The sequence below is a fragment of the Thalassophryne amazonica genome, chromosome 19 (genome assembly GCF_902500255.1).
Source record: "Thalassophryne amazonica chromosome 19, fThaAma1.1, whole genome shotgun sequence".
Taxonomy (NCBI): domain Eukaryota; kingdom Metazoa; phylum Chordata; class Actinopteri; order Batrachoidiformes; family Batrachoididae; genus Thalassophryne; species Thalassophryne amazonica.
Window position 1 is genome coordinate 65580111 of NC_047121.1, and position 26431 is coordinate 65606541.

General features: G+C 43.0%; 1 protein-coding gene across 2 annotated transcripts in view; it reads right to left on the reverse strand.

Annotated features, from left to right (window-relative positions):
• Positions 1 to 760: 760 nt before the first annotated feature.
• Positions 761 to 26431, reverse strand: part of tmem260 (transmembrane protein 260) — a 53346-nt gene continuing 27675 nt past the window's right edge. Inside the window, exons 7-16 of one of the 2 annotated variants that reach the window (XM_034159427.1) lie at positions 24155 to 24195; positions 22921 to 23007; positions 15725 to 15833; positions 15395 to 15567; positions 8275 to 8446; positions 5746 to 5885; positions 4996 to 5172; positions 4252 to 4305; positions 3901 to 3985; positions 761 to 3345 (exon numbers count right to left, since the gene is read on the reverse strand). In XM_034159427.1, the coding sequence (XP_034015318.1) occupies positions 3085 to 3345; positions 3901 to 3985; positions 4252 to 4305; positions 4996 to 5172; positions 5746 to 5885; positions 8275 to 8446; positions 15395 to 15567; positions 15725 to 15833; positions 22921 to 23007; positions 24155 to 24195 (1299 nt within the window). In that variant the 3' untranslated portion in view covers positions 761 to 3084. Of the gene's footprint in view, positions 3346 to 3900; positions 3986 to 4251; positions 4306 to 4995; positions 5176 to 5745; positions 5886 to 8274; positions 8447 to 15394; positions 15568 to 15724; positions 15834 to 22920; positions 23008 to 24154; positions 24196 to 26431 lie in introns of both variants that reach the window. The other variant, XM_034159426.1, reaches the window with a different exon arrangement.

The following is a 26431-nucleotide window of genomic DNA, read 5'->3' on the forward strand; positions in this document are numbered from 1 at the left end:
TCTTGATGTTCTATGGTGCACACCACAAACACATTTGGGGCATGTCTGAGCCCACATTACTATTTCCTAGTTGTGTAACATTGAACAAATGAACGTTCCCTGCAGTCAGAAATACAAATTTATTGACATGCTAACTGTGTTTTAAGCAATAACTGTGTAAATCTCAAGGCAAAATTGTAGTAAAATTAAAGTAATTGTGGTTTTCAGTGAATGGAGCATGATGAAAGCAAACAACACTTTTCCCAAGTTTTTTTTTGGAGAAGTCTCTGCTCAAGAGGACTAATGTACACGGTAACCCCCCCCCCCCCCCCCCCCAAAAAAAAATCCAGAACCCATAAAAATTGTAATAAATCCTAAGACTACTGTTTCAGTCATCTTCCCCAACATGTCTTGGTCAACCAAGGAAAGGAACAAATCATATCATTTGGAGGATAAATTTTAAAGAACATGACTTTTATGCAAAGTGACCAAGATAACTGAAACTTTGGAGAATGATCGTACACAGAGTGAAGTTTAAGTCCAGCAAATTTCAAGACATTTGCTAGACCTTTGTAGGATTTATTACAATTTTTTTTATGGGTTCTGGGTTCTGGGTTTTGTTTTGTTTTTTGGGTCACCCTGCATTTGGCCTTAAAGTGCTACATAAAATTATTATCACTACTATTACTCTCTCATCAGACAATGTAGACATCCCCATCTTTTCGAAAAATACTCAACATATAAACTTAGAACGCCTTTATTTTATTTCTTTTTAAGTTGCTTTTCATGATGTTGCCTTCATACTGCAATTTAATATCACAATTAACTATTTTATTGAAAAGATTATTTCAAAATTGGACACCTTGTTTTTCATTGTTCTTTAAGTTCTTGTTTATGGGTGTTTTTTTTTTTCTTCTTTTTTAATGGTCTCATCCTCAACTAAAGACCAAGATCCGATCCAAACCGCGGGTTTTATGATCCATTTCCCTACTTTTTCGGAATCTGAGCACAAATGTGGGCATAAGGCACAAAGGATTGGATTTACTGTAGTCTTAAAAATAGCAGTAGAGTGGTTTGGGCAACAGAAAACTGACAAGAGAGACAGACTGTCACCTCGGACACACTGCCATTCAGGGAGTGAACTCAGAAGTGAGGGGTTTTCTGGTTAGGACCACCAGTGGTCCATGTGTGATGCGCATAAGGCACAGCTGGTTCAGCGAGCCTTTGTCGTAGACCGCGCATGCGTACCTTAATGCATGGGACGTTCAGGTCCTCAGGAGATGCAACACTGAGAAGTCAGTACTGGACTTTAGACCAGGTTTTTGCTGGTCTATGATGCAATTGCGTTCCCCTTCCTCACGACGTCACAGGTCATTTTCAGACTGACAAACCCATGGGTGTACAAGTGAGCAGAGTAATACTACACATTTACCTGACATGAGTGTACAAATGACAACTGCACCGGTTGTAGATGATCAGCAGGAGTGTGGCGCTGTGTGCTGCTTTGTACTGGGTTGAAGATAGAACCTGGCCTGTTTTGCTGATGGTCAAGGTGTTTTTTTTGTGTCCAGATCTGTTTATCGACTATGTTTATGTGCAGTTACGTTCCAACAGAATAAAAGCTTGGACTGAGCTTTAAGCATGTGTCCACAAACGCACCTCTAAAAGGGTCCCTGGCATTGCGACATTTCACATTTCATATAAATCCAATAGGGATTACGAGACCTAATCAAATCCATTAGTTTAAAACATTTAAAGGGCCATCTAAGACAGGCTGATGGATGGACAGAGGGGTGGGTGGGTGGGTAAGTCGAGATGGGGGAGTGAGGACTTTGTGGCACAGCATAAGTCTGGCCTAGATTAAAGAACTGCTCTAATCCCCCCATTTCTGTTCCCTCAATCTCAGTGTTGCAATAATAATGTGGGGGGGTAACTGGAGCAGTGACAGAGGCAAAATAATCACTGCAGTAAGAGCAGAAGAGAAGGAAAAAAACAGATGTAAAGCTAAAAGAAACAAACTAGTGTATTTAATGCGATAAACTGATTGGGGCCACTCAACGCTTCTAGAAGTCAAACCACCAACTGCAGTTTGTAGTCCGTTTCAGTCTGTCATTACAGCAAACTGTTTTTTGTTTTTATTGTTGTTATTTGTATATACTTCCATTAACATGCATGTTTTCCTAGGACAGGTCCTATATTTGATCATAGCACAACCCAAATGTAATTGGTTTCCACCTGATGCAAGTGTCTAACGCCCACATTACCAGTAGCACTCCGTCAATTTGCGCACTCATGGGGGTGTTGGTTTTAAAGTGAGGGGTGGTAAGGTACAATGTGGAGGCAGCAGGAAGCGACTGTGCTATCGACCACCAAACGTTGGGTGTAAAACTGATGCTATATAGATGCAGCAATATTCAGATGTACCTTAGATAACTGGGTTCACAACATGCAAACATTCTGCTTGTATACACAATGAAACTGAACTGAAAGCAACCACTAAATGAAATAACTGCCATTTATGTAAAAATACAAAACTTCACCTTAGTGTTTCACCACAGGGAGCTTTAGTGGCTGCTCTCTGCTTGCATGTTGTGACAAGGCACAGATCCATTAAATCCTTTCAAATCCTCCCACTTGAGTTTGATGCTGGCACACTTAGATGTTAAAGGCGATGGCAGGTGACAATCTGATTGGTTCATTTCATGTTGTATCCAAAAACACACCCATAACTATATCCAAGCCTTTTGTGTTCAATGACGTAGTTTGCACTTATTTTCAGTGCCACATACCAAGCAATGTGGAGTCAGACACACCCCAATTTATTTTTGCTATATGCATTAAACTGTACAATATATACTGTCAAGACAAGGGGCTAATGCACATGCAGTTCATGGAGCAGTTCATCTGTCAACTCATACTTCCAGAGATTCCATTCAGCCAAAATGCTTACTAAAGTTTGCAGAGAGGTTCTGAGAAGCATCACCGTTTAACAGCGAGAGGGGTTGGTTACTGCAGCTCACGCTTTGTACTCGGTTCCACGTGCTTTGACTGAGCTTGTGACACGCACTCGGCACGCCAGCTGCTTGTTGAGATCTTCGGATCTTTTCATGGGCTTCGCCTCTGGCTCTGGCGAAGCCTGTCTCTCTCTTTGAGTAGGTGAGTAATGGCTGAGCGTATGGCGGGTGCCTGAGGATCTGTGGGTTCCTTTTCTAAGTACAGACTAAAGTGCTGGGCACTGCAGGTCAGCAGGCTGTCTGGACTGTAGCCCCGGTGACCTGAACGGAGCAGCCTCTCACAAGCCAGTGCCAAGTTCTTGTCCCAGTTTGGAGGGTAGTCTGACTGGCTCTCCACGATCTCCTTATAGAGCTACAACACACATTTGTACAGAGGCACTGCTTTGATACAACGGATTTGTTTCCAACAAAAAACACATACAATTCAGTTATGTGTCTTATATTGGTCCGAATATAAGACACACCCGACTATAAGATGTGCCCCACCTGGGGACAAGAATGGCTTTGTGCACGTTTTAACTGGTGCGGCCAATGGAGAGGAATGGACGTAAAACTGAGTGGGAGTTCCAAGGCCTTCTAGCAGAACTGCAAATGATGATACAAATGTGTTATTTTTTGATTTGTTCATGGACTGTACGTAAATGACTGTGGTGTTAAAATACAGACAAATCCTGCCTCAAACTATTGATACTGTACCTTTGTTGATGTCTTTCACAAATGTTTGGTGACACCTATAGTTGGGGATGTATGATATGTAAAATTTTTGTCTGCGGCTATGACTCTCCTACATTTTTCAGAAGTGTTTTTAAGAAAAGAAAGAAAAAAAAAACAACACAAAAACAAAATATCATCATATATTCGGGCCAATATGATAACACTGTTGCATATTTGTGGAGGTCATACTCACAGTGTAAGACAACTCAAAGAGGCGCGTTTTCTCCTCTCCTTGCATCCTTTCTGCCAGGTCAAACAGAAAGAAAGCGGTCTTCATCCTAAAACAAAGTGTGCAGTCTCAGGGCTAAGTGCTGGATGGATGAGCCATGCAGCTCCACACTCTCAGACGCACCAGTCCAATGGAGTGATTTATGTAGATGTCGTCACTGAACGGAATGTAGATGTTGATGCTCTACCACACAAGACTGGTTTCTGAAACTGTTCTAGCAGGACTGTGCGAATCGGGACGTAGCTTTTATCTGCACGCTAAAAAAAAAAAAAAAACTAAAAGAATCTAATGTGTCATGCAGAAAGTTTTCTGTACCTGGCCTGCCACATCTCCTCATTAGCAACACGCTCCCATGATCCAGGATGGAAACTACAGACACAAAAAGATTTAAAAAATAATAAAAAAAAAAGCATTACACATTGATCTGGGCAGATTTCCACTATTAATCATTATTCATGTTCCAATCAAATGTGCACATTTTGGTGTGCCAAATGGCTATTTTTTGCTGCATGAACATTAAACGACTGACCAACAAATAAAATCACATGTCCTTGTTTTTTTTACACCCAGCCGACCATAAACACTTGACCTCTTCTTCAAAAGAATATTTTATCAGGCCTCCGAAGCTAATATTTGGCTTGTGGGCATCTGCAGACATGCTTGTCACGAGGGCGCGGGAAATAATGTCACAGTATTCAGTCGTGGATATGCGAGTGAATGAAGGCCTGCTGGCAACGGCAGCAGAATATGGAGCTTTGACTAATTCCACTTTTGACACAGTTATTGACAAAAAGAAATAAGAAACTCATTATTTTTCATTTTCAGTCTCATTTCAAATGGCTGAGGGTCGAATATCTTGTTCTATATTCTACGACATCTTTGTGAATCCAACTGGAGTTGGATTCACAAAGACGTCATAGAATATAGAACAACCTCACTGAAGGAGGCGCCGTGGAGTCCGGCTTAGGAAGACCGCAGAGACAGAGATCAATGGCAAGCCCACCCCAGCCGAGTTTTTCCAAGTCTGCTACTTTAAAGACACGTCTGGTGTTTGTGCACCTGTTGTGTGGTTCACTCCAGTTGTACATGTTGCAAGTGCGACGTGCCCATTCTTCAGGGTTGAACTGTCGATGACGAGGCACCAAGTACTCACAGACGCCAAGGGGCCAGCGAGAGAAGCTACGCTCCCAGCTTGGGTCTCCCTCGGGCAGTCCGATGCACGCCACCACATCCCGTCTGCTGGAAGAAAAAAAAAAAAAAAAAAAAAAACAAACACAACACTCTCACACAGGCTGTTCAGACCCTGAATCAGATCATCTCAGAGCTCACTCTCACACACATAGGGGAACTTTTGGCAAGAAAACACCAGGCAGATGAAATCCTTTACATCTCCACACCCCTGTGCTGCTGACCAAAGGCCTGCACCCTGAGGATTCATGCTGCCCCGCTGAGAGCAGGGCATGTTGGCCTGGCAAACACTGCCCCCTGGTGGCCTTGGTACTAAGAGGTCTAATGGGATCTCCTTGGAGGAGTTAAAGAGATGAGAGGAAGGGGGGTCAGAATGAGTCTGCACAAGACTAAATCAAGCAGATTAGTTGAGTGCTGCAGTTCATCAGACTCCTTTTGTGGCCTCAACACTTCTCCGGGTTTATCTTCCCCCCACACTCCGCTACACCGGCCACTCCACTGATCGCTGCCTTATTAGATCACCCACTTTTCCATTTGCCCCATGGTTGCCTTCAAAATGCACTCTTTCTGCACTTCCTACTGATTTATCTGTTCAGAAGGTTCCTGTGATCATGGACTCACTGTGTGTTGTGGGACAGGAACTGCTCCAGACTGAAGGTCCCCTTTTCCTCAGGATGGACCGGGTCCCACCAGCGGCCTGGAAAGTGGACACCAGGGAGGTGATGCCTGAGCTTGGCTACATACCACGCGTACGTTGCCATCTAGAGAAAGGGTACCCAGACATGAGTTCATTCTATCCGGTTAAGTTTAACAAACGGGAATCTATAGTGTGCCTCCAAAACACCAACAAGCAGGATACCTTAAAAAGTTTTAGAGAGATTTCAAAAACCTTTGAGATGTCCCGCTGTCAAACACACACACACACACACACACAATTACACACAATCACAATCTCCATGGAAGAAGGAAAACTACAATGTCGATCATGGAGGCATTTTATTTCAATTACTGCGAATATACACGCAATATACGTGCTAATATGCCTATAGAGCGTGAAGTCTTCCTTTAGATATGGACTGTGGAATAATGTTTTGAAGCACAGGTGCAGCAAAGGTTTTAACCTTTCACAACACTGTTTCATGTTGGCATCAATTCGCAGTGGAGAAAAAAGAAAAACTTTTACCATTATCCCCCATCACACTTTTGTATGAATTCCTGAATTCAGGTTGTACTTTCCTGTTCTACTGTATATTCTGTCAAGTATTTGCTGGAAGTCTTGTTTCTGGTATGGTAACATAAGTTGTTAGGTGGGCACATCGCAGTGATGAGCACATGATGAGCCCCACGTTCAACCAGAGGCAAATAAACTACATGAGTTCAACCACAGCTGTTCCAAATTTTCAATAATTTATCCTATCAGAAGAATATTAAATAAGCAAAACAAAGTTGCTTTTTCAAGTGATGTGGTGTGTCAAACTTCACCAGATATAACAGGGCTCATCCTCATTATATATTCTTTTAATTTGCTGAGATTAAACATGATAGCGTTTATTGTTTTTGAATTGTTGTTTACAAAAGCCGCTGCTGACTGACTAACCCAATCGCACATCTACATGTTTGCTGTCAAAGTCCTACACTGTTAGCAAAGCAGGGAATATTAAAAGTGATATGACTAACCAAACCAAAAAAATACGCATAACCTATAATATCAATCTGCAAAACGTGTATTTAAACATATTCATACAAAATCATACAAGCAGTGAAAAAAAAAACAAGTTAATATCAAATGTAACTTATCCACATCTGCTCCTAATTTCCACGATGACAGAATTATTCCTTGCAAGTATTCCAGATGTGTCCAACAGGTGGTAGACAGGTGTATGTATAGAATACATTTCATAAGTAAAACAAACTTGCTGTTTCTATCAATCTGGTGCTTGAAAGTTAACTAAATTGTGATCACTTTATCTTTATTATATGCTTTTTTCATTTGGAGACACACAAAATGATAGCATTTACTGTTACTGAATTACTGTGTTCAGAAAAAGGAGGGGATGAACTACCTATTCATTGACTCACTGTGTTTTACAGGGTATGTGTATAGGCTTTTCTGAAACATAAGAACATCGCACTGCCAAATAATTGAGACTATACAAAAACCTACATTATTTGGATCATATTTCAGGTCTTTCTTGCTGGACAACCACAATGCTGTAAAAAAAAAATCCCCAAACAAATAAAGATCAAACAAACAAAAATCTCACTTTGTGACATAGACATAAAATATTAACATTTTAAACCTGCATAAATTGTCAGAGAAACACTTCAATAATTTTAAGTTTTAGTTTAATTTGGTGTTCAGCTGGTGTTTGATTTCTGTCTTCATATTACACATAAACTTAAATATACTTCATCATAACAAAACAGCATTCCCTGTGTAAGGCCCAGTTCTTTGATTAAACTGTCCCGAACAAAGGGCTCAGAGAGTTATACATTAAATACAGAAAAGACAATTTATTGAAATCTCATGAAAGATCAGACAGATCAGGGTTCTTAATGAACATAGCTCAAGCAGGAATTTGTTCAAGAAGAACCCCAATCATAAGTGCAGTGATGTTTTATAGAGAGTGGGAGTCTTCTCCCTGTTACAATGGATGGACCTGTTCTCACAACCAGTTCCTATTTGGTACACAGTCCTACCATATCACGTGCTCAGCGCGTGATCTGAAAAGTACTGAATTGTATATCGGTGTTATATCAGGCCATGTAGCTAAACTAGTTCAAACTGGAACACGCGAAAACAGAATCTTGAGTTGGTGATTCAGTTGATGACTCACCACACTGGTATCCTGTTGTTGTGTCTTCTCGTGCAGAGAAGAGACCTTAGCAAGAGCACAGTGACCCACTCGTGCAGATAAGAGAAGTGGAGACTTACTGGCAGTTACAAGAAGTCCTAAGAGCGGTGTAAACACCAATAAGAGAATTGGAGCTTAACCTTATTTAACCTTAGCAAGAGGACAGTGACACATTAACACCTGGAAATCGTATTGTTTTAGACATCTAAAATGGAAACTCTCACTTTTGCTTCAAATCAACTATCAAATTGTTCTAATGTGAACATGAGACAGTGGATAAATGAAGAGTTCTGACCTCCTGGTCGACCAGGCGTACGTCGGGCCGCATGCCCTGGCAGTAATGAAGATAGCGCAAGGAGTTTCCGGGGAGATCTCCTCTGGTCAAGATGATGGAGTCGTTTGGAACTGAGGCCAGAAGCTCCCTGCCGAACCTCTCCACCACACTGTTGCTGCTCTGATCGCACTCCCTGAGAACATTCGCCACCATTATACTCCGTAATATCAAAAACATCAGCTGTGTTTACTTGCATTTAATCGGGGGGGTTGAGCACATCCCTGCTTGGAAACGTGTGATGTGTGTGTGTGAGATTGGGTGTGTGGCTGTTTGGAGGTTCGCTTTCAAGGTGCTCTGAGGGTAAGCTGGCAGTGCCCCCGCCCCTTACTCTCTGCAAAGTGTGCTGGCTGCCTATCTAATCACGGGGAGACAGGTGTGATGCGTCTGACAGCACAGGCCACGCTCTCCCTTTGATCAAAGCCGCTCAGTGATGGCTGTCTGGCACTCGGCGGCACTACGCCGGTGTAATCTGCCTCCTCGGACAGCTAACATCTTAGACTGAGCGCTGCGAGTGGAATCTATGTGCTAACCGTGCCTCTCTTTAGACCCGACCACGGGGTGAGCGGAGTAAACCTGCCATGTGGCATTCAGACCTGCAGTATGAAGCGCAGTGGAGAAACAAATCGGGTTGACTCAGGGAAAACTTATGCATGAGGATTTAAGAAGGAACTGGAATGTGAGGTGGAGTTCTAACTTTACTACACAGATAAAACTAACAGGAGAAATTACTGTTCAGTGCTGTTAAATGCAACAAGAAAATTCTGAAATCACAACTGAAGAACAGAACACGGACCATCAACAGCAAACATAAAGCTACGGCTGTCAAAGCATCGAAACTGATTAATGGCGTCACATCCTGAATATACAGCAAGTATTATCCTCCTGCAGGATGCAATCAGCATGAGACATTACAACGGAAAACGATCTCAAGTCTATCAAGGAAGGCAATGTTTTTCACCGCTGTTTGCTTGTTTGTTAGCAGGATAACACAAAAACGAATGAACAGAGCTCAATGAAATTTGGCGAGTAGATCGATAATGTTCCGGAAAATAAGCAATTCAATTTTGGAGGTGACCTGGAATATATTCTGAAACTGAGATCCAGAAGAATGTTTGGCACATAGCAACATTTAACTCAACAAGTTGTGTGAGGAAGTTGGTGAAATTTGGTGAACAGATAAAAAATGTCATAGAAAATACGAGTCTTTATTATGAATCTGAGCCAGAGTATATTTTGGATACAGCATCCAGAAGATGTTGTAAGCATTCAGGAACATTTAACTAAAAATGTATTAATAATGAACTTGTAAAACATTTTGGGACCAGATGAAAAATGTTGTAGCATAATTTATATAATTTTTGAGTTGATCCAGGAGAATGTTGGAGATACTATATTAACACCAGACTCAAATACGTATTTATGAATGAATGTTCATGAAATTTCTTCAGAAATTAGGTTTTATGCTAAATGCAAGTCAAAGTAGATATTTTGGCATTGGGAATATGTGGAAACGGCAGAGGTACTATACTGTTTGCATTTCTTAATAAATGATAGAAATGAAGTGTGAGACATATTCAGTGACTTGGAAATATTCATGTATCCTCTAAAGAAAACTGTATATTCACCAAAGTGTGCCAATAACTGTATACCACATCTGGTTTATGTCTGAAAATTTTGGTTTATTTTATATATATATATATATATATATATATATATATATATATATATATATACACACACATACATACATACATACATACATACACACACACACACACACACACACACACACACACACACACACACACACACACACAGTGAGGAAAATAAGTATTTCAACACCCTGCGATTTTGCAAGTTCTCCCACTTAGAAATCATGGAGGGTCTGAAATTTTCATCTTAGGTGCATGTCCACTGTGAGAGACATAATCTAAAAAAAATCTGGAAATCACAATGTATGATTTTTTAATAATTTATTTGAAAGTTACTGCTGTAAATAAGTATTTGAACACCTACCAACCAGCAAGAATTCTGGCTCACACAGACCTGTTAATTTTTCTTTAAGACACCCTCTTATTCTGTCCTCTTAGACCTGCACAAGGCTGGGATGGACTACAGGACAACAAGCAAGCAGCTTGGTAGAAGACAACAACTGTTATGATTATTTATTAGAAAGTGGAAGAAACACAAGATGACTGTCAATCTCCCTTGGTCTGGGATTCCATGCAAGATCTCACTTTGTGGGGTAAGGATGATTCTGAGAAAGCTCAGAACTACACAGGAGGACCTGGTCAATGACCTGAAGAGAGCTGGGACCACAGTCACAAAGATTACATTAGTAACACATGACGCTGTCATGGTTTAAAATCCTGCAGGGCAGCAAGGTCCCCTGCTCAAGCCAGAACATGTCCAGGCCCGTTTGAAGTTCACAAGACCATCTGGATGATCCACAGGAGGCATGGGAGAAGGTCATGTGGTCAGATGAGACCAGAATAGAGCTTTTTGGAATCAACTCCACTTACCATGTTTAGAGGATGAGAACAACCCCAAGAAAACCATCCCAACTGTGAAGCATGGGGGGGTGGAAACATCATACTCTGGGGTGCTCTTCTGCAAAGGGGACAGGACGACTGCACCGTATTGAAGGGAGGATGGATGGGGTCATGTATTGCGAGATTTTGGCAAACAACCTCCTTCCCTCAGTAACAGCATTGAAGATGGGTCATGGCTGGGTCTTCCAGCATGACAATGACCCCAAACACACAGCCAGGGCAACTAAGGAGGGGCTCAGTAAGAAGCATTTCAAGGTCCTGGAGTGGCCTGGCCAGTCTCCAGACCTGAACTCAATAGAAAATCTTTGGAGGGAGATGAAACTCCAAACCTGAAAGATCTGGAGAAGATCTGTATGGAGGAGTGGACCAAAATCCCTGACGCAGTGTGTGCAAACCTGGTGGAAAAACTACAAGAAACGTTTGAATCTGTAATTGCAAACAAAGGCTACTGTACCAAATATTAACACTGATTTTCACAGGTGTTCAAATACTTATTTGCAGCAGTAACATACAAATAAACTATTAAAAAAAAACATACATTGTGATTTCTTTTTTTTTAGATTATGTTTCTCTTTCTTTTTTGTTGTGGAGTCTGTGTTAACCTTTTCCTTCCTGTGTTGGCTTAACCTATTGAACCTTAAGAATCGCAGTCGTCTTTGTAATATTGTCAAGGAATGTGGTAAAATTGTGGGAACTCAGTGCACGGACATTATGGACCTTTTTAAAACAAGGGTTGTGTCAAAAGCCAAGATTCTGCACACCCTCTGCACCCACAATTTAAGTTTCTGCCCTCGGGCAGATGCCTGGTAATGCCCAGATGCAGAACCAACAGTCACAGTCACAACCGTCACATTTGGTGGTGATGGCGGCGCGTGTAGACGCAGCGGCCCGGCGCTCTTCCTTTGACAGCAGCAATCCACAGAGAAATACTATTACTCGAACCAAAATTATTGAACTGGAACAATATTGGACCGACTGGACGCCGGAAGGATTCAGTTTGTTCCCAGACGAAATACGGATGGATTGAGAAGACGGACTGAGAGCGGACCGTGCGGCAGGAGTGCACAAGCCGAAGGAAGCGGAAGAGTCTATGGACAGAGCGGAGGCAGCGAAGACGGTGTGGAAGACGCCAGAAACGAGGCAAGCGTGCCGGCAGCCGGGCTCGGCTAGCCGCCAACCCACACAAGCCGGCTGTTCCTAGCGTCTTTTTAGCAAACTTTCGCTCGTTGGTTAATAAAATGGACGAGATTAAACTACGCGACACCAACAACGCGATGGATAGCTTCCTCTTGGTGATGACGGAGACGTGGCTCCATGGAAATATTCCCGACCAGGCTGTGGAGTTAGCAGGTCGCACAATCTACCGGGCGGACCGCACAACAAACTCCGGTAAGACCAGGGGAGGGGGTGTGTTTGTCTACATTCATATGTTTGCACATTGAGAAGCACTGCTGCCCCGACCTAGAGTTTTTATTATTAAAATGCAGACCCTATTACTTGCCGAGAGAAATCGGCCGAGTGTTTGTAGCCGCTGTGTATGTACACCCGTGTGCAAATGCTAAAATTGCGATGTCCAAGCTGTATGACAGCATAACAAGACAGTAGAACAAACACCCAGATAGCTTTTTATTGTGGCTGGGGATTTTAACCACACAAATTTAAAGACTGTGCTCCCCAGGTTCTACAAAAATGTGGATATCAGGACGAGGAAAAGCAAAACATTAGACCAGGTTTACACTAGCTCTCCAGAGGCATACAAAGCCCGTCCCTCCCCCCACCTGGGCCACTCTGATCACCTTTCTTTGATACTGACACCAGCCTACAAACCACTCATCTGTAGGTCTAAACCGCTGAATAAAACAATTCAGTGTTGGAATGAAGAGACCAAACTGTCTCTTCAAGACTGCTTTGAGGACACAGAGTGGGACATTTTTGAGCACACAGACATTGAGCATTTTACTGACTCAGTCCTGTCATACATTTCTTTTTCTATGGACAATGCAACAACTAAAAAGGTGGTGAAGGTCTTCCCCAAAACCAAAAACCCTGGTTTAGTAAAAAGACCAGATTACTTCTCCAGGCTCGGGACATGGCACTGAGGTCAGGGAACAGAGACTCATAGAGACAGGCCAGAGCAGACCTGACCCGAGGTATTAAGGCTGCCAAGGCAAACTACAGGAAGCGCATAGAGGCCAACTTTATAGAGGCCAACGCACGCTCCATGTGGAAGGGTATCCAAAACATCACGGATTATAAAAAATGCCACATCACTCCCCTTTAAGCAGATGTGGCTTTCCTGGACCAGCTCAATGCCTTTTTCTCCCGCTTTGAAGAAGGAAGAGGACAGGCTGAAGACACGTTGTTGCTGCCACCAACATCACCTTACAGTCAGCCCCTTGTTATCCAGCAGCACCAGGTACTGCAGGTACTGAGGAAGATCGATATCAGCAAGGCACCTGGGCCCGACAACGTGCCAGGGAGGCTGCTGAAGTTGTGTGCTTACCAACTGGTTGACATGTTTACAAAGATTTTTAAGGATCATTCACTGATCCTGCCAGGATCATTCCTGTGCCCAAATGCTCTGCCATTTCGGGACTGAATGACTACCGGCCGGTGGCTCTGACACCAGTGATAATGAAGTGTATGGAAAAGCTGGTGCTCAACTACATCAAGGACAAGATTCTACCCGGCCTCGACAAGCACCAGTTTGCATACAAGTCCAATAGGTGCACAGATGACGCCGTTTTCATTGTGCTTCATTCTGCTCTCAGCCACTTGGAAAATCCAAACACTTATGTCCGAATGCTGTTTGTTGAGTTCAGCTCAGCGTTCAATTCCATCAGCCCTAGTAGGCTTGTCAACAAACTGCAGGCATTGAAGCTTGGAACCCCGCTATGCCTATGGATTAAGGACATTCTGACAAACAGATGGCAGTATGTGAGAATAGGCAACTCCACATCCGCTTCCACTGTCATCAACACTGGCGTGCCACAAGGGTGTGTACTAAGCCCCATCTTGTACACACTATACACCCATGACTGCGTTGCTATTCACAGCGCCACCAACTCTGTCATAAAATTTGCTGATGACACGACAGTTGTGGGACTGATTAGTGACAACAATGAAATGCCCTACAGAGAGGAAGTGGATTCACTGGTGACATGGTGCAGTGAAAACCATCTTGACCTGAATACCAAGAAAACGAAAGAAATAATAATTGACTTTCGGAAGGCGTGGGCTACACCTCACCATGCTCTGATGATCAAAGGGGAACGGGTGGAATGTGTCCAAGAATTCAAGTTCCTAGGACTACACATCTCTGAGGAAGTTGGCTGGACAGCCAATACCAATCATATGGTTAAAAAGGCCCAGCAACGCCTATTTTTCCTAAGAACATTGAAAAAGAACAAGCTGCCTCTGCCTCTGTTGAAGAATTTCTACAGCTGCACCATCGAGAGCGTACTCACATATGGATGTACGGTGTGGTACGCCAGCTGCACCGCATCTGAGAAGAAACAGCTTCAGCGAGTGATTAAAACAGCTCAGCGGATCATCGGCTACCCACTCCCATCCCTGGCTGAGATTTACTCAAAACGCCTTCTCGGATGGGCCACAAAGATCACAAATGATCCCTACCATCCGGGACACTCCCTCTTCTCCATCCTCCCGTCTGGCGGCTCCGGGTTATCTGAGCCCACACAAACAGACTGAAGGACAGCTTTTTCCCAATGGCTGTGAAAAGACTTGTATCGCACTGGGGATCACACTGCACTGTTTTTATTATTGCACCGGATATCCCCTCCACTGTTTTATTTTTTTTAAATATGTATTTAATATTCATTATCTTATTTATACTGAGTTTTTAACAGACTATATATTTTATATGTGATAGTCTATTGTATATTGTAATTTATCTGTAAGGGAGCTGCTGCACTGGGGTGTTGCCGAACGACATTTCATTGTGTTTTTTATACAATGACAATAAAGCTTATTCAATTATTCAATTCAATTCAACAGACTAAAAAACTCTTATTCCCACAGCCATTGCTCTCCTAAATAACACCTAAGGACTCACTGTTGCACTTAAGTCTATACTGACTCGCACCTTATTTCTGGGCTCTTGTTTTATATATTTATTCTGCTGTGTTTTTATGTTTTTTATGAATTTGTATGATGTGGTTTTATGAATGTAATGTAATTTTTACTGCTGACTGCACCTGAATTGCCCCCATGGGGACTAAATAAATGATCAAATTAAATCAAATCACAGTGGACATGAACCTAAGATGATAATTTGAGACCCCTCCATGATTTCTAAGTGGGAGAACTTGCAAAAGCGCAGGGTGTTCAAATACTTATTTTCCTCACTGTACATATATATATATATTTTCTTATACAAAATGAGTTAATTTACATTTAATGCTGAAAACACCTACCGGCCAGGACCAAATGCCTTAATCATACCAAAAAAGCTTCAGCTCTGACTTCTTGTCTTTTAAAAATCACATCATACAGGCTGAAACGCTCACCTGTGATTTGAGTGGACCATATGTGCCAGCACAGCCGCAGTGAGCGCCCAGCCTGTGGTCTTCCACAACCCCCCATGTCCCAGCCTCCTCTCCAGCCCAGCATGAGTCCAGCTCAAACCGAGGCCCGCTAGCACGCACAGTGCAGCGTCACTTTGCAGCCAAAAACGCTCCACCTGCAAGGAAGCAAAAAACAAACAGAGCTTCCTGTTGTCTCCGTTCCTCATTCAGTTCCTGGATCCAATTCAGGATTCCGAACATCTCGATCTATATAGCTGCGCTAGCACACAGCTGACAGAGAAGAAGACGGAAGAGCGAGGCGAGGTCGCTCACCACTCCCAGCAGGAGGAGTCTGCTGATGTCCAGGTTGGCTCTCCAAGCAAAGAACAGTGAGTAGACCAGCAGCATGGAGGTCAACAGCCAGGACACTGAGCGCCGCATCCTGAGACGGGAACGAAACTGTCGGTTAGTCCGCTGCTACCCTCAAATCTATACATACTGTCCCACTCATATACAGTTTACACCTGCATATATGCGTTTGTGATACATGTCAAAAATAATTTTCATCTGGAGATCACAAACCCGTGAGTAAATACAAACGCCAGCGTGATTGATTCTCTAATGCCGGCTGAGTCATAATGAGCGCGTGCCAAACACTGAATCACAACTCATTACAGCACAGCTGGAAAATATATTTAAACACACAGTACACTAACAGCAAGAACAAATGCTCATCTCAACCTGAAGACACGTTTTTAAACTCAGAGAAAATGACGTGTGATTCTCCTGACAGATGGAGCTGGTGGTTTTCCCCATGTTGGTCAATAAAACACGCTGTCAAGCTTCTACTTAAATAAGAGTTGAATTTTGATGAATTAGAAAATGCTGCAGGTGCGTCCTCGTCGTTTGCCATGTTCTTTTGGGGGGGGGGGGGGTGCTATGGAAGGACCTCGCTTTTTATCCATCTGTGTTCACGTGTCTGTATCTCACCAAGGTTTTCCTCTGCTTTGGTGAAAGCCCTCACTGAGGCCACCATGTTGCACCACCATGTTGATACAGTGGCCCACAAGGGACATACTTACTCTGCCTTTTGCATTTTACAGCACAGCCAGAAAACAGAAGAAAAAGAAGAGGAATCAGTAGTTGCTCCCTTCTACACAGGCTAACCACTGCCGATTATTCCTTGAGTTGTCTTTTATATAAAATGGGAATGGACATAATATATGTGGTAGACAAAATGGGAATATGATTCAGTATGAAAGTAGACGAATTGTGAGTAGACCAAATGGGAAGTAGGCCAAATGGGAGTAGGCCAAATGGCAGTAGAGCAAATGGGAAGTAGGCGAAATGTGAAGTAGGTAAAATGGGAGTAGACCAAATGGGAGTAGGCCAAATGGGAAGTAGGCAAAATGTGAAGTAGGCGAAATGGAAGTAGGCCAAATATGAAGTAGGCAAAATGGGAAGTAAGAGAAATGAGAGTAGACCAAATGGGAGTAGAGCAAATGGGAAATAGGCCAAATGGGAAATAGGCCAAATGGGAAGTAGGAGAAATGGGAGTAGACCAAATAGGAACTAGGCCAAATGTGAGTAGACCAAATGGGAAGTAGCCCAAATGGGAAGTAGGCAAAATAGGAAGTAGGCCAAATGGAAAGTAGGTGAAATGGGAGTACACCAAATGGGAATTAGGCGAAATGTGAAGTAGGTGAAATGGGAGTAGGCCAAATGGGAGCAGAGCAAATGGGAAGTAGGTGAAATGGAAGTAGGCCAAATGTGAAGTAGGCAAAATCGGAAGTAAGAGAAATGAGAGTAGACCAAATGGGAAGTAGGCGAAATGGGAGTAGACCAAATGGGAAGTAGGAGAAATGGGAGTAGGCCAAATGGGAGTAGAGCAAATGGGAAGTAAGCCAAATGGGAAGTAGGAGAAATGGGAGTAGAGCAAATGGGAAGTAGGCGAAATGTGAAGTAGGTGAAATGTGAAGTAGGCCAAATGGGAGTAGAGTAAATGGGAAGTAGGCGAAATATGAAGTAGGTGAAATGGAAGTAGGCCAAATGGGAAGTAAGAGAAATGAGAGAAGACCAAATGGAAAGTAGCCCAAATGGGAAGTAGGAGAAATGGGAAGTAGCCCAAATGGGAAGTAGGAGAAATGGGAAGTAGCCCAAATGGGAAGTAGGAGAAATGGGAGTAGACCAAATGGGAAGTAGACCAAATGGAAAGTAGGCAAAATGGGAGTAGGCCAAATCAATCAATCAATCAATCAATTTTATTTATATAGCGCCAAATCACAACAAACAGTTGCCCCAAGGCGCTTTATATTGTAAGACAAGGCCATACAATAATTACGTAAAAACCCCAACGGTCAAAACGACCCCCTGTGAGCAAGCACTTGGTGACAGTGGGAAGGAAAAACTCCCTTTTAACAGGAAGAAACCTCCAGCAGAACCAGGCTCAGGGAGGGGCAGTCTTCTGCTGGGACTGGTTGGGGCTGAGGGAGAGAACCAGGAAAAAGACATGCTGTGGAGGGGAGCAGAGATCAATCACTAATGATTAAATGCAGAGTGGTGCATACAGAGCAAAAAGAGAAAGAAACACTCAGTGCATCATGGGAACCCCCCAGCAGTCTAAGTCTATAGCAGCATAACTAAGGGATGGTTCAAGATCACCTGATCTAGCCCTAACTATAAGCTTTAGCAAAAAGGAAAGTTTTAAGCCTAATCTTAAAAGTAGAGAGGGTGTCTGTCTCCCTGATCTGAATTGGGAGCTGGTTCCACAGGAGAGGAGCCTGAAAGCTGAAGGTTCTGCCTCCCATTCTACTCTTACAAACCCTAGGAACTACAAGTAAGCCTGCAGTCTGAGAGCGAAGCGCTCTATTGGGGTGATATGGTACTATGAGGTCCCTAAGATAAGATGGGACCTGATTATTCAAAACCTTATAAGTAAGAAGAAGAATTTTAAATTCTATTCTAGAATTAACAGGAAGCCAATCAAGAGAGGCCAATATGGGTGAGATATGCTCTCTCCTTCTAGTCCCCGTTAGTACTCTAGCTGCAGCATTTTGAATTAACTGAAGGCTTTTCAGGGAACTTTTAGGACAACCTGATAATAATGAATTACAATAGTCCAGCCTAGAGGAAATAAATGCATGAATTAGTTTTTCAGCATCACTCTGAGACAAGACCTTTCTAATTTTAGAGATATTGCGTAAATGCAAAAAAGCAGTCCTACATATTTGTTTAATATGCGCTTTGAGTAGAGCAAATGGGAAGTAGGCGAAATGTGAAGTAGGTGAAATGGAAGTAGGCCAAAGGGGAAGTAGGCGAAATGTGAAGTAGGTGAAATGGAAGTAGACCAAATGGGAAGTAGGCAAATTGGGAGTAGGCCAAATGGGAAGTAAGCCAAATGGGAAGTAGGAGAAATGGGAAGTAGGCCAAATGGGAAGTAGGCGAAATGGGAGTAGCCCAAATGGGAGTAGGCCAAATGGGAAGTAGGCAAAATGGGAGTAGATCAAATGGGAAGTAGGAGAAATGGGAGTAGGCCAAATGGGAGTAGAGCAAATGGGGAGTAGGCCAAATGGGAGTAGAGCAAATGGGAAGTAGGCCAAATGGGAAGTAGGAGAAATGGGAGTAGAGCAAATGGGAAGCAGGCGAAATGTGAAGTAGGTGAAATGGAAGTAGGCCAAATGGGAGTAGAGTAAATGGGAAGTAGGCGAAATGTGAAGTAGGCCAAATGGGAAGTAGGCCAAATGTGAAGTAAGAGAAATGAGAGTAGACCAAATGGGAAGTAGGCCAAATGGGAGTAGACCAAATGGGAAGTAGGAGAAATGGGAAGTAGGCCAAATGGGAAGTAAGAGAAATGGGAAGTAGGAGAAATGGGAAGTAGCCCAAATGGGAAGTAGGAGAAATGGGAAGTAGCCCAAATGGGAAGTAGGAGAAATGGGAAGTAGACCAAATGGAAAGTAGGCGAAATGGAAGTAGACCAAATGGAAAGTAGGCAAAATGGGAAGCAGGAGAAATGGGAGTAGGCCAAATCAATCAATTTTATTTATATAGTGCCAAATCACAACAAACAGTTGCCCCATGGCGCTTTATATTGTAAGGCAAGGCCATACAATAATTACGTAAAAAACCCCAACGGTCAAAACGACCCCCTGTGAGCAAGCACTTGGCGACAGTGGGAAGGAAAAACTCCCTTTTAACAGGAAGAAACCTCCAGCAGAACCAGGCTCAGGGAGGGGCAGTCTTCTGCTGGGACTGGTTGGGGCTGAGGGAGAGAACCAGGAAAAAGACATGCTGTGGAGGGGAGCAGAGATCAATCACTAATGACTAAATGCAGAGTGGTGCATACAGAGCAAAAAGAGAAAAACACTCAGTGCATCATGGGAACCCCCCAGCAGTCTAAGTCTATAGCAGCATAACTAAGGGATGGCTCAGGGTCACCTGATCCAGCCCTAACTGTAAGCTTTAGCAAAAAGGAAAGTTTTAAGCCTAATCTTAAATGAAATGGGAAGTAGGCCAAATGGGAAGTAGGCCAATTGGAAGTAGGCGAATTGGGAGTAGGCCAAATGGGAAGTAGGCGAAATGGGAAGTAGGCGAAATGGAAAGTAGGCAAAATGGGAGTAGACCAAATGGGAAGTAGGCAAAATGTTAAGTAGGTGAAATGGGAGTAGGCGAAATGTGAAGTAGGCCAAATGGGAGTAGACCAAATGGGAAGTAAGAGAAATGAGAGTAGATCAAATGGGAAGCAGGCCAAATGGGAAGCAGGCCAAATGGGAAGCAGGCCAAATGGGAAGTAGACCAAATGGGAAGTAGGTGAAATGTGAAGTAGGCGAAATGGGAGTAGACCAAATGGGAAGTAAGAGAAATGGGAAGTAGGCTAAATGGGAAGTAGGCTAAATGGGAAGTAGGCCAAATGGGAAGTAGGCCAAATGGGAAGTAGGCCAAATGGGAAGTAGGCCAAATGGGAAGTAGGCCAAATGGGAGTAGACCAAATGGGAAGTAAGAGAAATGAGAGCAGACCAAATGGGAAGTTACTGATCATACATGTTGCTTATCATAAGAGAAGGCAAAGGAGCTTGAATCCCCATCAACAAGGAAGCCAGAACGTGAAGGGAAGCAAAATGTGAAAAGCAAAGGAATCAGTAGTTGCTCCCTTCTACACAGTCTAACCACTGCCGATTATTCCTTGAGTTGTCTTTTATATAACATGGGAATGGACATAATATATGTAGTACACAAAATGGGAATATGATTCAGTATGAAAGTAGATGAATTGTGAGTAGACCAAATGGGAAGTAGGCCAAATGGGAGTAGAGCAAATGGGAAGTAGGCCAAATGTGAAGTAGGTGAAATGGGAGTAGGCGAAATGGGAGTAGACCAAATGGGAAGTAAGAGAAATGAGAGTAGACCAAATGGGAAGTAGGCCAAATGGAAAGTAGGCTAAATGGAAAGTAGACCAAATGGGAAGTAGGCGAAATGGGATTAGACCAACAGGGATGTTATCGATCATACACGTTGCTTATCACAAGAGAAGGCAAAGGAGCTTGAATCTCTGTCAACAAAGAAGCCAGAACGTGAAGGGAAGCAAAATGTAACAGCATAATGCAATCTGCAACCTCACCAGTAGATGACACTAAATCCTATATAGTGTAGCTTTAAAATTTAGTTCCCTTTGATGCACCAGATCAGCAGAAATTAACAAATTTGTTAATTTGTCACTCAACACATCATAAACCTGTGCGCTGCCTGGACACGTCTGGGTGTGTTGTAGGGAATACACTCATCATTAGATGTAACACAGCTGCAACGACTGATCAATTATGAACCATTTTGATAATTGATAAATCATTGTTTGGGTTTTTTTGTTTTGTTTTTTACAGTCTGATTTCAGCTTCTTAATTGTCAATATTTTCTGGGGGGGGGGGTTCCCCTCTTCTGTGACAGTAAACTGAATATGTTTGGATTGTGGGCAAATAAAGACATTTTTATTATTTTTATTATTCTGATTATCAGTTCCTTTCTGTACTCATGTCCTTATCAATTTTGGATCAATTTTCTGTTTGAAAAAATGCAAATAACAGACATTTTCAGTGTCAAAGCAGCTACTTTCCTTCTTGCTAAATGCAAAGTTTAGCATGATGATGTTGTGTCTGATGTCATGACACATGGGTTTTTGCAACACCGAACTGTCAGAAAAACAAGGCGGCACTGAGTAGAGGAACTGATAACGTCAGAGGTAAACCATTCCAACGGAGTGAAAAATTTGGAGCTGGTTCTCAGCTGGAACAATTCTTGACTCTCTACTGTCTCAGGAAGAGGAAAAGCTGTGTGCAAGATATTCTTCCATAATATTTTCTCAAATAGATGCCTTTTTAATTTTGGGGACTTTCTATCTTTTATATGATGGAGGGTGTTTTTTTTGGGGGGGGGGGGTAGATACATTTCATATCAGATATTTTAGGACTTTATATCCTTTATATGTTGGATTTTGGGGTGGGGGCACATGCTTTTCACAACGGTCTGTATGGGAATATCGCTGCACAGATCTCACTATGCTCGGCCCGTACCGTCAACACCTCGGTCTGATATTTTTTCCGTAAACTTACAGTATCGCCCGAATGTGAAAGCTGCTGACTGTTTTGGCTCCGAGTCAGACTTGTTCACTTCTCCATGAAGAACTTACTAACAGATGGTCTGGTTGTTAGCTGGTAAACTTTCAATCTGTGTGTTTTTTTTCCGATGCCGTTTCGATATTTATGGAGTACGATCATGTCCGACTTGGTTTTTCTAATCATGTTTTTAACTTTCTGGTTTGTAACAAATCTGAATCAAATCTGATATCTGGACCGATTGTCATGGTAAAAGTCTGATACAGGAAAATATCACACTGGAAATCAGCCAATCAGAGTGCGCGTAGCATCATAGCCATATACTTAAAATAATAAATAATCATTAGTTGCAGCTCTAATCACATGCATGATGCAAAGTAGGAGCAGGCACTGCTTTTATGTTAACATACTGCACATATGTGCGTTTGGAGTTTCAATAAATATTCATTTCCTTCATTTCCAAAGTCTCGGTGTTGTGGTCATCAACACGGCAGCTGCTGCTTGTATCACTGTGCTCCCTCAGCAGGGGATCAGGCAGTGAGCTGTTAGCACCCTCGCATGGTCCAACTTGGACCTTTTCTTACTCGAGGCCATCACTGGCCAATTCATACCACCCCACAAACCACTCTAATGAATCACTCACGCTTCCACGTACAGACACACAAAAGCAACAACAAACTTTTACACACAAACGTGTTTTTTTAAAAACCTAAAAAGCACTTGTACATCAACTCTGCTTCGTGTGAAGGTGTGGCGTCTCGACAGCTTGACAGTTAGGTGCCTCGCTGTTTTGTGTTCTTTTTTCTTACGCTCAGCATTTTGTCAGTGGTTTTGTTCCCCGTCTTTTACTCCGGGGGATTAGATTTTTGGTTAAAGCAGATGCTGAAGTGTGTGTTGCGTGACGGCGTCTGCTGTGGCTCATCCTACCTATCCCATGACGAGAGAAGCAGGCCCATTCCTGCCAGCACAAGGATGGGAAGAGAAAGGTCCGCCAAGCAGTGGTCCAACTGGGCCCTGATGAACAAACAAACACACACACACAATACATATAAATATGGACCAGTTCAAATCCTCTACCCATGACTGAATTCAAGGACACCCATTATTAAATGCCCTCCATCGTCTCTAAAACAAACTGCATGAACTCTTCCTTTCAGATTGACAGATACGAATGACTGTGTCGTCGTCCCCGCCCCCCCCATCCTCTCCGCACAGCACCTGTCAGTCAGAGCGCTTGCTCAGAGCACAGAGATAGTTTCCTGCCTCTTTCTTAATACCCATCTCTATTTGACAGCTTATTGAGTCTCTATATCTCCAAGTGTGTGTGTGTGCACGTATGTGTGTTTGTCAGCTTCTCCAGCGGGGTTTACGTCTCCAGTGCAACATGCCTGTCATGTTCGTCTCTCGTCCCCATCTTGAAGGTGTGCTTGCCCATCAAGCAGTGGGGGTGCTGATGGGAAGGGGCGGGTGCCTTGCAGAGGGGAGCTGGTAGCGGGGGGTCTTAAGATGAACATGTGGCCCCCGTCCCGTCAGCTGGAGGAAGATACCATGAGTGGGTTGACGGTGTTGCTGGAAGTGGAGATGGTGGGGTTGAGGGGGTGTAGGTGGGAGTGGAGGGTGCTGGAGTGGAAAAATACAATTTCTCCAGTTCTATTGCAGTGTCTGTCATCACAGCTTGTCACGCTTAAACACCAAAGCTGAGTGATCATTTCAAACTGCTGCAGAAACAGAACGCAGTGATTTGGCCCTCTAAGCAGGTTCCGTTCTCCTTTGATGGGAGAGAGCTCGAATGGGAAGAACAAAAGCTGCTGGGGAGAGAAGGAAGGATAGAGAGAGAGAAAGAAGGGCTGCAGAAATGACTGTTCTCAGAGAGGATCTGTGCATCGGTGGTTAAACCTGCGTAAAAACACCAGACTGCAGCACAAACTGTGCTGACCATCTCCAAAACATCTCCACTTGCGTGTCCGTCTGTACAGTCAAAGATGCCAAAGTGACACTCTCTGACTGGAAGCAATTTATAATACTGACTCTGAGACTTCCTAAAATCTCCTGATTGGTCCAGAAAAAAAAATCCTGTGGATTGGCAACATTATAACAAATGAGTCAAAAACAAAAGATTTTATATTTTTTTTTAATGGTTAAATGGGTTTGATGTACTCACTGAAGCATTGTGGACAGGTTCAGAGAACTCTCCTGCTTTGCCTGCAAACACAATGAAAACACATAAAAACAGTGATATGCAAAGATTAAAACTAAAAAAACACAACACATGCACTCACTGGCCACTTCATTAGATACACCTGGTGAACTGCTTGTTAAAGCAACTATCTGACTGGACATTACCCTAGAAAGTCAATGCATTTATTTACATGTGTAGATATGGTCAAGAAGACCTTCTGAAGTTCACACCAAGTGTCAGGATGGAGAAAAAAGGTGATGTGACTCTGCCAGATGGGTTGGTCTGAGTTTTTCCAAAACAGCCGACGTTCTGGGATTTTCATCTGCAAATCTCTACAGGGTCGACAGAGAATGGTCCAAAAGAGATGAAAGACCCTGTCACAGACAGTTCTCTGGTTTTAAAATGTTCTATTGGTGGCAGAAATCAGAGAACAATGGCCAGACTGGTTTAAACTACGAGTAATTGAAAGCCAGAAGTAACTCAAGTAACCACTTGTTGCTGATTTTGTGGAATGATCTCCCTGCATCAATAAAACAGTCAGATTCTGTAGAGACTTTCAAGTCCAGACTTAAGATGCATTTATTTTCCCTTTTGTATGGTTAGCATAGTATGTTACTATGATTTTTACTCTTTTAATTCAGTTTATTAGGAAACGAAACATGGAACGGCCTCAACTTTATCTAAATTCTGGGTCTGTTAGTGAAGCTTAGGGCTAGTGGCCGGTGATCACCTTAGTATTTCTTCTGTTTTTCTAGTTGCTTAATGCTGACAAATTATACTGTATTTGTTGTTTGTCTGATGCCTGATTGTTTTTTTTTTCCTCTCTGTTTGAGGTGTGACTCCATCCAGAAATGGAGGAGTGGAGGGGTGATGTCTACTTCTGCAAGCCTCCTTCCCTGTGCACCGACATGGATGCCCAAAATTTCAAAATTTCCAGTATATTCATTTTGTCAATTGTGTCTGTACCATGGCCCAAGCAGAGGGTCACCCCTTTGAGCCTGGTCTGCTTTAGGTTTCTTCCTCAAATCATCAGAGGGCGTTTTCTTTACCACTGTCACCTGTGTGCTTGCTCTAAGGGTTGGTAAAGTTAGACCTTACTTGTGTGAAGCTCCTTTAGACAACTTTGTTGTGATTTGGCGCTATACAAATGAAATAAATTAAATTGAATTGTTGCAACTAAGGTCTAAGACGTGCATCTAGGAGCACACAAGCGGGCAGGCTACAGCAGTAGAAGACCACACTGGATGCTGCTCCTGCTAAGAACAGAAAACTGGGGCTACAATGAACATTGACTCACCAAACTTAGACAAAGGACAGTTGGAAGAATATTACTTGGTTTGATGACATACAGATGAAATAGGTTCTGTACAGACCCCGAGGCCCATGAGGGTGATACTTATCCAAAAGCTGTGGAGATGGTGGTCGAGAACCTCAAGAGGTGGGCTTTTGACCAGTGGATCCTCAGTTCCAATCCTAATGAGACTAAAAAAATATCATGATGGGACCCTTGTAGAAGGTCCGAGTGTGAAGCTGAGCACCCTGACATCAGTGTGTGTGTGTAAATGGGTGAATGTGAGGCAATTGTAAAGTGCTTTGAGGATCAGCATCAGATCGAAAAGCCCTATATAAATGTAGTCTATTTACCATATCTGACTGTCGAAACTGTAGCATGAAGCAAATGAGAGTCTATGACTCTCCCCCTGTATGGGACACCAGCCTAAATCAATCAATCAATTTTTTTATATAGCGCCAAATCACAACAAACAGTTGCCCCAAGGCACTTTATATTGTAAGGCAAGGCCATACAATAATTATGTAAAACCCCAACGGTCAAAACGACCCCCTGTGAGCAAGCACTTGGCTACAGTGGGAAGGAAAAACTCCCTTTTAACAGGAAGAAACCTCCAGCAGAACCAGGCTCAGGGAGGGGCAGTCTTCTGCTGGGACTGGTTGGGGCTGAGGGAGAGAACCAGGAAACAGACATGCTGTGGAGGGGAGCAGAGATCGATCACTAATGATTAAATGCAGAGTGGTGCATACAGAGCAAAAAGAGAAAGAAACAGTGCATCATGGGAACCCCCCAGCAGTCTACGTCTATAGCAGCATAACTAAGGGATGGTTCAGGGTCACCTGATCCAGCCCTAACTATAAGCTTTAGCAAAAAGGAAAGTTTTAAGCCTAATCTTAAAAGTAGAGAGGGTGTCTGTCTCCCTGATCTGAATTGGGAGCTGGTTCCACAGGAGAGGAGCCTGAAAGCTG